At 38.5% G+C, this 13,701-nt stretch overlaps 1 protein-coding gene across 1 annotated transcript in view; it reads right to left on the bottom strand.

The window, feature by feature from the left end:
- Window positions 1-13,252, bottom strand: part of LOC149281085 (voltage-dependent calcium channel gamma-2 subunit) — a 35,361-nt gene extending 22,109 nt beyond the window's left edge. Inside the window, exon 1 of the mRNA XM_089499741.1 lies at window positions 13,042-13,252. Coding sequence (XP_089355867.1) covers window positions 13,042-13,252 — 211 coding nt within the window. The remainder of the gene's footprint in view (window positions 1-13,041) is intronic.
- Window positions 13,253-13,701: the final 449 nt, after the last annotated feature.

Raw genomic sequence — 13,701 nt, 5'->3', positions numbered from 1 at the left:
TCCTGTTGCACTCATATGGTGTATTATTCTGTATGACCTTCTTTCTGAATTTGACTTATTTAGCAACTCAACCCTAAAAAGTGCCACTCAGTTTTGTACTTGTCAGGCTGAATATGAGAAGTAGTTAGTTACTGTGAGGAGCAAGGAATCCAGTGCCTGTGAAGGACACAGGGGGTGAGTTTAGTAAAAGACTCTCTTAATATCTTACAGCAGGGAGCATTTGTTTTTTTAATAAAGCATCTTTCCCTGATCCCCAGCTCAATTCATCTCAGGACTGAATCTAAGGACGTGCAGAGAGTGAGAGAGAGGGAGGATGCTGGAGGAGGAAGCTGGAAAAGATAGAAGAGAGGTGGGAGAGGTGCAGAGTGAAATAGCAATAGAGTGGGTGTGCATGTGGGTGATGGGTGAGAATAGGGGGATGCAGGCAAGAGAAAAACACAAGAAATTGTAGAAGAAGAAAGATAAAATAGAGAGGAAGTTAAAATGAGATGATGTGTAGATGGGGAAAATGGAGAAAAGGAGCGCTGATTTGTGGAGAAACATTAACGTGAGGTTAAGAAGCAAAAGGGGGCTTTGAATTAAGTTTTAAATAGAGCACATTCTATATATCTTTTTATAGTTGTATCTAGATGAGCACTCTCCAGCTGTTCGTGCTCAACCACAGGAGGTTGCCCAGTAACAAAGGGATGTAGCAATGAGTACAACTGAAATGGACATTTGGTTGGAGCATATAAAGGACTGGTCAGTAGATGTTTATATAGAGTATTTGGCATCTCCAGTGGATCCTATATTTGGCACCCATAGGCCGCTTGCCCCCCCCCAGTAACTCACATGGCACTGGCATGCATTTTTACACACGCTCTTACATTTGCACAGATTTACACATTCACACAAACACACATGCACACACACATCCACTAATTTACCCTCATGCTAACACGCACTTACACACTGATCTTAACACATTCTCCCTCTCACAAAAACACATCCACATTCATTTTCACACACTTATACATCCACATTCATGCTCACACATATTTACACATGCACATGCATGCTAATACGCACATCTATTCATCCCCTCGTTCATCCTTTTACCTCACCCGCAGCTTTCTTTCACTGCTCACAGATGTGTGAGCAACCTTGTGTTTAAGAACTGGGTGTTATGTGACCCCAGTGCTCTCCTGCCTCCATAGGCTGATCCTAAATTGTTTACAAACGGATGATCCGACCTTTGTGAACAATTTTGGACTGGCCATGTGGGCCAGGTTAGCATCCTTTTGATGATCGCCCCCCCTCCACAAGTGTGCCACTGCTGGACAGTATTTTAAAAGGATACAAATATGAGGGGAAACTAAACTTGACATAGATGATTGAAAATAGTATATAGAAAAATAAAGGCTATAGGAACACAAATGGGAAAGGGTCAGATCCTGACTGATTATCTGGCACACCAAGCAAATGACTGGTAGGCCACTGGCCAATACTATTCCATACTTAACCCTAACTGCTGATCCAGCTGCAAACCAGGGTCTGCAGTGTACAGCTCCCAGATGGATCCATGCTTCCACATGCATCAAGAGTGAAAACAAGAGAGGAAGTATGTATCCGGGCCACATGTAAATTATTTAGCATCTGCTCACCTTGTAGAGCCAGGGCTGGTTTATCCCCAGTAAGGACCTAGAAAGGGTGGAAAGGGAATAGAAAAAATGGGCTGAAAGATGTAGTGGAAAAGTGGGTGTCAGGAACTAAAATGACGAGAGGTGATATGGGAAATGAGAAGGAAGGTACTGTACATAAATACAAGTATTGTTGTGGATTGAGGTCATCCAAAACAAGTTAATGATGGATGTGAGAGTAACATTTAAAATTTTATTGATAGAAGACCCACCCTGTCCATACATTTATAAGACAGGGCATTTAAACTTGAACACCTACTAATTCTACATGATGCAGGCAGGTCTTATTCATGCTCTGCAAACCAGTATGTACAGTTCATATGCAGCAAAGTTCCGTGATATATGTGTAAATTCTACTCAGTTGGAAGGATGGCATTGTCCAAAATGTATTGGCATGATAAAAGGGACATACCAAGACATTTTGGACAGTTTGGGGAAGGCCCTTTTCTATTCCAGCATGACTGTACCCCAGTGGACAAAACAAGGTCCATAAAGATATGGCTGGATGAGCTTAGTGTGGAAGAACCTGACTGTCCCGCACAGAGCCCTGACCTCAACCCCATCGAGCACCTTTGGGATGAATTGGAAAGGAGATTGCGAACCAGGCCTTCTTATGCAACAGTGCCTTACCTCACAAATACTCTACTGTATGAATGGGCAACAATTCCCACAGAAACACTCTAAAATCTTGACTTCCCAGAAGAGTGGGAGCTGTTATGGCTGCAAAGAGAGGGCCAACTACATATTAATGTCTATGTGTTTAGAATGCGATGTCATAAAAGTCAGGTGTCTCAATACTTTTTTGAAACCATTTATACCCCATTGTTTATGAAGAGATTTTTGATATGTAAGAATTATTATCCCTTCCACTTTTTCTGCTTTACTGCAGGCTTCATTAGCTATTTCTTGTTGTCAGCACTCCTATTCTAGTTAATGGCAGCTGTGCTCCTATTGAAATCAAAGGGGGGAGGGAGCTTTGCTAGCATACATGTGATTGGAAGCTACTAATACTGTAGATTTTACATAAAACAAATTAAGGTTTGCAGGTAAAATAATATGGCTATATAAATCAGATTAAAAACATACAAAAATAGAGGAGCGCACAACTTAAAAAGCATAAAAGACATAAAAACTCAGATTCCCGGGTTGCTGCTAGAATAATAATGACCAATAAGTACAGAAAACAAAGCAAGAATTCAGCGCATACCCAGCGAATGCCATTCAAAAAACACCTAAGGCATAAATATTGGGGATTCCATCACACTATATATATCGCTTAGCCCGCAACTACATCAAAATACCCCAAGTTTGGTGAGTCCTATCTAATTTTTCATGGGTATATTGCATACCAAGGAGCTGAATCAGTGGGACTTCTTTGCATTTAATACCCAAAAAGAGACCCTCAAGCAATTTAAAACCTTCTCTGGACACCATTAATGAGGCACCTGTGTGGCAGGACGGGTTGCTCAATCCCAAGATTTGCTTAGAACCCGCAAATATGAATAGCACAAAACATATACAAAAATAGAGGAGCGCACATCATATAAAGCATAAAAGTAATAATAATAATATTGACCAATAAGTACACAAAACAACATACTGTAAGTGGCGGTCTAAGCAATATATGGCCATATAGTGTGACAGAATCCCCAATATTTATGCCTTAGATAGGTGTTTTCTGACTTGTATTCACTAAGAATGCACTGAATTCTTGCTTTGTTACATATAAATCAGATTGCATCATAATGCATCTTCCTAATTACCATATTTCTCTAAATTAGGATGTCTACATTTCCTGCAATGGGCTTTAGTTATTTAGTTGTGACTGGGATTCCTAGATGTTGCTTTAGTATGAGCCAAAATAATAGGTCACTTTGCTTTCTATATGAATATAACTGCTGTTATATAGAATGCTATAATCATATAGCAAGTTATGGTACGTTCTATATTTATATAACTGCTGCTACTTTGTATTTGTTTATACATCTACTGTAAAAATGCTTTCTCTAACTTGTAACCTAACCTGTATCTTCATATACCTACCCTCAAAAGTGGCTGTAGGATACCTCTCTGTATAACTTCTTAATGCATACCTCCTAACCATCCTATTTCTCAAGGGACATTCTCGATGTTTAGGGTTTTTGATGCTGTGCTGTTTTTGTGGGGACAATGGGCAAATTGGGGAGATCCCCTGATCGTGAAATTGATAGAGGTCTGTGCTGCTGCTGCACAGATCTCTATAATAGCAACCATGTGGCGACCTCGTGAAGCAAGGAAGCTGAGTGTGAGAGGTGGCCAGATGGGTAAAAATGGAAATGGTGGACCTTCCCCCTGCCCAATGAAGGTGTTCTGATATGGACACCTGAAATGTTTTGGGTCTGTTAATGCAACACATGTTTGGGTTCCCTATCATTTCTGCCATTGTTTTCATTATTTATCTGTGCATCCACTTACCAAGTGATTGTGGTTATAGTTCAACAACTATAGTTAGACACTACTGAATGATACCTTATGGCCCAATAAATGCTCATGGTACCTCATATAACCCCTTAATATAATGTCTCCCTATTATTATATTCTATGACATACTCCCCATTGTATGGCTCTATATCATTTAAATGTTACCCCAATAAAGATCATTTAATAAACGCATTGCGCAATAACAACTCACACACTTGTATGACTACAAACCCTTCGTAGCAGCCATTTAATCTTCCTGTTTTCAAGATATTGCAGGGAAGCACAAGGGCATTCAGCACTACTAGGAATTACGTTTTTTATGCTACTTAGGTACAAAAGTGTTAAACATAGGTGGATCAATTTCTTTCTAGATTTATTTGGTTTCTATATATCCTGTTCTTCAAGGCTTCAGGGGGTCGCTAAGCGGTATCTCTCTGGCTACTACTGAACTGCAGCTCCCTGCATTCATGAACCACTTTTTCTATTTAGACCTTGTACCATTTAGTGACCCTGTTTTGAATAATTTCTAAATTATTAATTTCCTTGTGGAGATGTCTCCAACACTGGAATAGTATTATAAATGAGATACTGTACATGACATGTATGACATGGGCCTTAACAGCCCAACAGGAACCTAAGGGACAATGAATGGCAAAATGACCACATCCATACACATTTATTATAAGATTTGTTAAGTTTGTCAGAAAGCTCATTTGAAAATAAATTATGCATGCGGTGAAGATTGCTCATCTGCTTGCATTATAAGGAGCTGATTATGGCATTTTTGCTTATTCTCTATCACAGCTGCCAATTTTGGGTGGGATTAAACACAGTTAAAAGCAGTTATGCATCCTTTGTAAGTGGGCGAGATTTCCCAAATACCTATGTCTATCACAAGACCTTAATATCCCTGGTAAATAATCAAATTGCTAACACTTGTTTTCTGATACACAAACCCGTGGCACTGTTGTTGGGTAGTTCATCATCCTCAACATGTAGTTGAATGAGGGTGATAAAGATCAAAGAGGAAAGCGGGACAGAGGGATTTGGGTCCCAAAGAGATTGTCTTTACTAAACAGCGACACATATAGGACTTTCCGAACAAATACGACACTGTATGCTCTTTCTCTCATAGTGAAGCACAATGAAGAAGAACTGTCACCCATTGATAATTTTAGGGGAAAGGATAAATGCAAATTCTGTGACCCCCTCAAAAGATACACAAGTAAGTTGTTTTTTTTTAGTATTACCTCATGATGGATGACCTGAATAGTGGGTTTAAAGATTATGAGGATCACAGGAGTATAAAGCCAGATGATGACTCTTGTAGTATATGCGCAGCAACATTCTTGGGGTCATGTATGGCAAAACTCACAGGTTTAATGAATGGATTCTCAATGTGTACTGCCATATACTTAATGCCAAGGGTTGTAGAGAAGTTTTCAGCATCTCAAGTTGGCTTTGGTCACAATATCTAGTATTTGATTTATTCACGCTGGATAACAATGTAAGGATAGATGACTGTTCACGCTGATGAATAGCTTTTGCAGATGAAGTGAGGAGTTCAGCAAACACATGCAATTGGATAAATCTATGCACTTTAGACAACTCTGATGCTTTCAGTACACCCTCAAGTTATCACATACAGCTCAATCAGTCACTCAGCCTTACAGACAAGTGCACCTGTCCTGAATGAACTAAGGGCTTTGAATCTAGCTACGAACCATTAAAGGTAAGTTTAAGGTATGTCTTATTTAAAAGATCCCACCGATGGACATCCATAGGTCAGTCCTTAAAAATAAGGATATTATTATATTTTATTACTTTAGAGAATACGCAGTCTGGATGGGCCATTTTTACTTCATTTTCATTTTAGAGTGAGACACAAACATGAATAGAGTAGACTTCATATACAATTACATTACCTTTTATCATAAGGTTAGTGACAAGAGATGGTTAAACAAACCTCATAATCCATTTTGATTTCCATCATTATAGATGTATGCACTCTCTTGCATTTTCACTGCCATCCATTCATCATTAATCCTTATATCTCCATTTCTTTGCAACCACACCAGCTCCCCTTGTCACATTAATAAGCCAAGACCTGGCCATCTACTAAAAGAATTGTCACTGTTGGAAGCAAAATCTCAAGTTCCAGCCTATCCTCCCTTATCCATCTGTGGCTATGGTGCTAGACATGTAGCTAGAGTTTTGTCTGGGACAGGCAACTTCTGGCAGTATAGTTCTTACAGACTCCATTTCCAAACGTGGTCAGTAAGCCCTATGAGATATAGTCTGCTATAGCAGCTGTGTTACTGGACTATAACCCCAACAATCCTTTGCACTAGGCCATCTCAGTGATACCCTCTAATGTCTGTTAGGTATACTGGCTAAACTGGAAGTTTTCGGAAGTGCTGAGCATTAACTAATGCACGCCTAAATGTTTGACATAATGCAGGGACAAGTCAGTACTTCTTCCTGAAGAAGTTCAACTAGAGTTGGCTCTTCATGATGCTTAATGGTACTCCATAACGCACAATGAAGTTCGGGAGCTTAAATTTTAATACAAACGTCTGATTTAGTGTGTACACCCTATAGTTATACGCACACTGGTGATGCCAGAATGATGTATCTTCTTCGATATTATCAGTTTTAGGCTCCTCATTTGGCCCTCATCTTTCTTTTGGATAACGCACATCTGTATTATATACATCAGTATCTTTATGTACATACATGTGAGTGTTATATGTGTATTTACCCTATGACTATCATTAACATAATAATTAATATTTCACAGGATCAAAACAAAAACTCTTACATTTGCTGCAAAGTGATCATTTACACTCCCCCATGCAGGAAAATTCAATTATTGACTATTCAATCTGCCAGTGGAAAATTGCGAATAACTTCCATCTAATATGTTTTTTAATCTGAGCATGGTTACTTGCAGCTTTGTTTATACAGATCTCAAGATTGTAAGGGATTCGGAGCAGGGCTCTCTCCTCCTGATGTATCGGTTTGTCTTAGTCTGTCAATTCCAGTCTTGTCATATCCCTTGAATATACGTATTGTAAGAAGTGCTGTGTAAAATGTTGGCGCTATATAAATAAAAGATAATAATAATAATAATAATAATTAATTAATTAATAAGTGTTTCATAAACTCATTATATTTAAAGCTAAAAAATAAACAGGGATCTACCAAATAATGAATTCTGGGATTCATAAATCATAAATGTTTTGGTGGATTTTGAGTGTGGTGTAAATATGCTTGCTAAAATAATATATTAAATTTCCTTACTTTATTTGATTACTTACATTTTACATATTTAAAGTCATATTTTTTATTATTTTCTAAACTAAATGGTTCAAACACATAGCATAAATTTTTCATATTGCTAACAGCTTTTATTTGTTTAATTGTAACACATCTTTTGATTTTTATTAGGATTCAGCATTTGTTTTAGGTGATTAACTTGTTGAATGATGGGAAGATTGAATATTTGTAAGAATCCTAACAGCAGAAAGTGTGGTGGATGTGTAATGAGAACATTCGGCAACTGATGAATCAGTGTCTCTGCCACCAAAAACACTGACAGATGTCTTTACCACTGTACTTTCAAGGGTATCTCAATACAGTACATAACACTGCTCAGTCTCCTGTCTTGCAGTAATGCAACTTGGACTTAAAATACTGTGTTTCTATGCTGTGCATTCAGCAATGGCTGCACAGCTGTGCTTCCCTTTGTCTACATGTGAAATGCTAAGTACCACTTCTCTTCACTTGTATTCCTAGATCTCTCAGCTGTTTTTGACACTATAGACTACCCCCATCTGAACTTTGTCTACCTAATTTGGCCTTGTGAAACGGCTCGCTATTGCTTTCAATGGCTGCATTTCTTTTAATAGCACCTCTTGTTTCTCTTTGGCTTTTTCTTTTTATAATCTTCTTTTGCAACTGACATGTAAAATGGATTTACATGTAATCTGTATGCTCATATGTCACCTATATATCTTTTTTCACTATGAGTTCATGTATATACCTTTTATACAACCAATACAGTTCCAAAAGAAAAAATGCAGTGGCACTTCTTATCAGTTGCCACCTTCAGATGTCTGTTTCTTATTTTGCTTCCAGTTCATTTGACTATCCCTTCTCCAACCCATCTCAAACTGCCACTGTATTCTTTCATTGGTCTCATCTAAACCACTGAGACCATTTCATTGCTAGCTTTCTTTTGCTTGTATAACAAATCCAAATGTATAGCTCTTCAAACCTTTCAATGAAGAGGGTGCCATCTTCATTGTGAAATGATACCCAACATACACATTATGTTTTATCTGTATATATGTTCCTCTGTAAGATGCCTTTCAGTCTCGTCTATAGAGCTACCCTTATTTATTGACAATCAGACATCCTCCCCTCCTGAGGACTTTCAATTGCTTGGTTAAAGGTCACCTTTTAAAACAAATGAATACATTGGTATTACTAAAATATTTTCTTCTAACCTTAGTCCTTGCCTCAATACTATCTGTTATACTTTTCTGATCCTTGTCAATATGATCTTATGGCTGAACTGCTTGAACACCATGTTATAATCTGAGGGTATAAGGCCTTGGTGCTGTGATGCTTTTTTCACTGTAAAGGTCCAGGTACTTTGGTCACTTCCCAGTGTTAATGTTTTATACAGTGCCTGGCTTCCAGGGACATCTAATGGATGTCCATCAATATAAGGGGTTATATTATACAAGCATCCCTCATTGCATGAAATGTCTGGATCATCTTATGTAAGTACAGGGATTTGGGAGATGTAGATACTTCTGAGATAATCAGTGGGTAAAGGAGAATAAAGGAACAAATCTTAATCAAAGGACCCTTTCTCAGTGTAAGTCTAAGGCACATACACCTCCAATCATACATTGGAGGTGTATGTGCCCATCTCATTAAAAGGCATTTGGATTCCAGGCTCTGTAGATAAAGTAGACAAGTAGTGAGTGACCCTCTTTCTTAAGGTTTTGGCATGGTGACCATTACTCAGTACAGATCTAGAACTGGTATAGTCCCATTATATGCTGGTATCTTAGAATAAAAGGACAGCTGTATTGAATGGTATGGAAGATCTAGAAAACTACTGGCCTACTATTCATAATCTAATCCCAAATCTCCTCTTCTCATACCTCCTGAGTCCTCCCTATTCTCTTGCAATCTACCCACTCTCCAAAGGTCTGGTTCTTTTTCCCCTCTTCTTTCCTCCCTGTCTCACACCCACCCTTTTTTCTTCTTTCCCCCTCCTCCCACCCTCTCCCCCTCCTTTTTCCTCCTATCTCTTACACACCCTGTGCAGTCTTTGAAAATTAGACAATCCCCTATTAACCATCAAGTAAAACTGAATTTTGCGCATGGATCATCTCACCCTTCCACCCTTAGCAACACTATTTCCCTAAATGTAGACATCTGCACTCTATTACCTCTCTTCTCTTCCGTGAATCCATATTCAACAACCCAAAACCAAATGTCATTCAAAATGAAAGCCCTTAAAACTCTATTTTTCCTCCGCTCAAAAAGAGATTTAACCTCTTCACTGCCATTGATACTGCCTCATAAAAGAAGTTAACAAGCAGCTGGCCGCTTAAACAAAATTCCTGCAAGCATTCCATAAATATTTTATCGCAACCGCTAGCCACTTTAGGGACACATAATAAATAGGTACATCAATTGAAAAGGTTTCCTGGAAGGAGAGGAGGTGGGAATGAGGTGTTGTGGATGGTGTCTGAGATGGAGTGAGAGGAGGTGGTGGTGGTGGTGGTGGTGTGGAGCAAGATCTATGAGGGTGAATTCATGGCTATTCATTTTCTCCAGGCTTGGGGAGGGACAGCATATTCTATTCTGTGCAATGTTTCTCTGCAGATTATGTTAAGAGGCAGGCTTGGCTGAGGAGAGGCTCAGCGGATGCGCTATGCGTGTTTAATGCGTCAAACTGTTCTCATCGCTCAATGGAGGCACTTAGCAATTCAGAGCATGTCCCATCACAGCCCAGCTCAAGAGGAGGAAGGGCCAAACTATCCCATAGGCTGACAGGCTGGGCTGGTTTCTGTGTGCTTCTGTCTTATGAGGGTGATATGACACTAAAAATATGTGTGTGTGATATTTATATGTGATGGATTGGATATATGTGTGACATTTATATCAGTGTGCTATTGTTATGTGGTTTATCCTAGCTTCTCACATACGTGTACATTGGAGATACATACATAATAAAATGGCCCTATGTCTACATGTATGTGTGTCTATCTGTGGGTGTGTATACAGATATAGAAATGCTTAAATATATATCATGCACTGGAGTAATTTCTGTATACGCTATGCAATATATGATTCTGTGTTTGTGCAAAGATAGAGGCAGAGATACACGGTAATACATGTTGTATGTACTGGACATATACAAACGTAATTTGTTTCAATGTGATTATAGGTAAGCTGAATGCAACAGAATGTGCGTGCCTGACAATGAATAATGTATCGTTTTGTGTCTTTAAGAATGCATCATTGTATATAACAGGTATACATTAATAACTAAAGTGTTAAATATGTATGAAGTTGTATGTCTGCTTCATTTCACATTGTTATTTTAAAAAAAAGTGTCACATTATACATTGTGCGTCCCTTCCTATTAACGTGCAAGCATTGTGCTTTCCTGTGTGTATGTGTGTATGCACACTGGAAGTACCTGTTGTGTTTAATGTAGTCACTTGGAATCTTTACGAAATGTTTTGAGCATCATAAATGTGTGATGTCTTAGTGTATATTTTTTTTTTATGTATTGTATTACTTATGCTTTATGGATTGCTGTACATACTATATATAGTGTATAAACATATATTTTTTCTGTATCAGATTTATAGTGTGTTATGTTTTAATTGAATTACAAGGTCATGTGTGACACTTAGTTTGTCAAATATATATATTATATGTGAACAGATATTTTTATGTCTATTTGGATACATTTGTGTGTCTGTGTGTTTTAAGGTTATGTGCTTACTGGAATGTGGCATTAACACTTTGTGAAATAGGTAGGGTTTTGTGTTTCTGTGCCACTTGTGACGTTGAGTATATGTTAAATCTAGTTTGTTAGAAGTGATAATAAGAGTGTGAATGTGTAGAGTATATTTAGCTGTGTGTATCGGTATATTTAAACAAGTGTGCAATAGGACGATTAGTATGTGTGTGGGAGGTGTAACTGGTGTGTTGTTTGCAATACTTTGATAACATATGTGTCTAAACTCTGTGTATGCAAGGTCTGGACCTTGCATATGGTGTGTGCTTGGCATTCACTTTACGTTGTGTATGTGTGTCTAAGTATATGTGCATGGACATGTGTGGTAACAATCTGTCACTAGCGTACCCAGGGGTATGAAAATGCACACTCAGGAACACGTCACTAATCCTCTCTAAAATACTGAGATACTTTGCCATATGTGTGTGTGTATATATATATATATATATATATTATGAGAAAATGTAATCAGATATATATATATATATATATATATATATATATTGGAAAAAATAAAAAGCCGGTTACATACACATAAAAATAGCCAAGCACACAGCGTTCGTACATCTGCTGTGCCTCAGGCACTGTGTGTGTATGTGTGTGTACACTGTGTGTGTGTTGTAAGGCTGGATTGCTGACCTGCAGTGATTGAAGAGGGGAGTTGTGGGGGAGGGGGTGGGTGGTCTGTGTACCACTGTACTAATCATACAGTTACCTTGCTCCGCCTGGCATTCATTCCTTATCCACCTTCAAGTGGGCTGTGATTAACCCTTTCACACACCACTCTGACTATACAGGCTACTCTGGCACTGAGGTTTAAAGGGGGCATCTTTTGGTTCCATTCTATCAGTGATGACCCAACTACCATTAAGCCCAACTGCATTAGAGGTGCGTGACACAAGTACACTAGTGAAAGGCCTCTTAAAAATCTGCAACACACCCCCTGCCAGGAATAAATGCCAATGACATCAGAAAACACTAGCATTGCTTACTACTTAGATGTGCCAGCTGGTACCTACAATCCTGAGGTTGTATTTTTTCAGGAAACTGATAGCCTTACCAAACAAGCTATATGACCTTCCATTTGGATGAGGGCATATACGTGTCTATGTATGTATATGTATTGATGTAATCTGTGTATGTATGCATGTGTGTATCTATGCTGTTTGTGTCTATTTTGATATTTAAGATAATGTGTTAACATGTCAGCTCTACTATACCAAGAAGGCCAATAAACAATAGAGGATGAAATATCTGCCAAACAGACAGTGATTTATAAAAATAAAACAATGATTTCAAATCTGCTTGGAAATTAACATTGCAATACAGCAAAAATATGACTTCTGTCTAGCACATCTCTCACCGCCTTCAATTCTTATGCATATTTAGGTAGTAATTATAGGCCCACAGAAAACCACATTATTTTCCTTTAAAGAATTACAATACTTGTCATCTACAATACTACATATTATGAGTAAAGCAGGTATGGTGCTCTTTTATGACTAATCTGACAGCATCATACAGGAGAGAAGCATACACAGAATGCAGAGTATTCTACACACCTTTTCACTATAGTCTGTGTCCTACTGCTTCCATATTAACAAAATCTACCATTCACATCATCACACTGAACGCCTGGAAGTGGATCAGTCTCTCCCCAATCACCCTCCCTCCCCCCTCCAGTTTATTAGCTCAGTCTAGCCACCCCTTGTTTAAAAAAATGAAATGAAAAGATGGAGGAATATGTAGTTTTCTGGTTCAGGAAAGAGGGAGGGGAGCAGGAGAGCAGAGGAGGAGGGGGAGAAATGTAAGATAAGAAAGGGTCTGATCCAGTCACCAAAATACCTTCAAGGCAACATGTTCTCCACAATCCAGAATGGGTCATGACTTCTTCATTCTTTTTGCTTGTTTCATTTTCGCTTATGGATTTGCTCTTGCAGACCCCTCTAGAGTATAACCAATAGTCTGTACCCACAGCAATTGTCATCAAACTAAATGCTGCAAATGCCCCCACAGTGGTTAAAAGCATCTGAACACCTCTATCAAACAGACCCATAGTTCTTCATTCTATAGACATCCGACAGTCTTCTGGTTCGTTGGTGATATAATCTGAAGGATAAGGGGCTTTAAACTAGAAAGGTTGCTGGACCTTGCCCAAAAAGATGAGGTATCATGATAAAAAAATACCAAAAGTAAAGCCAGAAGCCTTCGGGATGGAGAGCTTCTTGTCCATCAGATCATGTCCAAATGCAGGTAGCAAAAAAAAATAATAAAAAAAACAGATGTAGTAGTATAGACAAACACAAACACACAAGAAAGCAGCAATATTAAGACAGAGATGGTCTAAGCTCTCTAATTCCTTTTCCTAAAATTCTGATCTTCAGTTTCCATAAGTGATAGCTAATTGGGAAGCTGTGTGCAGCAGAAATAAAAATGCAGCATCTTCATCACCAACCTGCAGCATCTGGACCAGGGCAGGGGGAGATTATAGGGTTAGGAATGCAG

The sequence above is a fragment of the Sceloporus occidentalis genome, unplaced genomic scaffold, assembly GCF_023333645.1.
Source record: "Sceloporus occidentalis isolate IW3139 unplaced genomic scaffold, rSceOcc1.0.p SCAF_139, whole genome shotgun sequence".
Taxonomy (NCBI): domain Eukaryota; kingdom Metazoa; phylum Chordata; class Lepidosauria; order Squamata; family Phrynosomatidae; genus Sceloporus; species Sceloporus occidentalis.
This window is presented reverse-complemented; position numbering and strand designations above follow the sequence as displayed.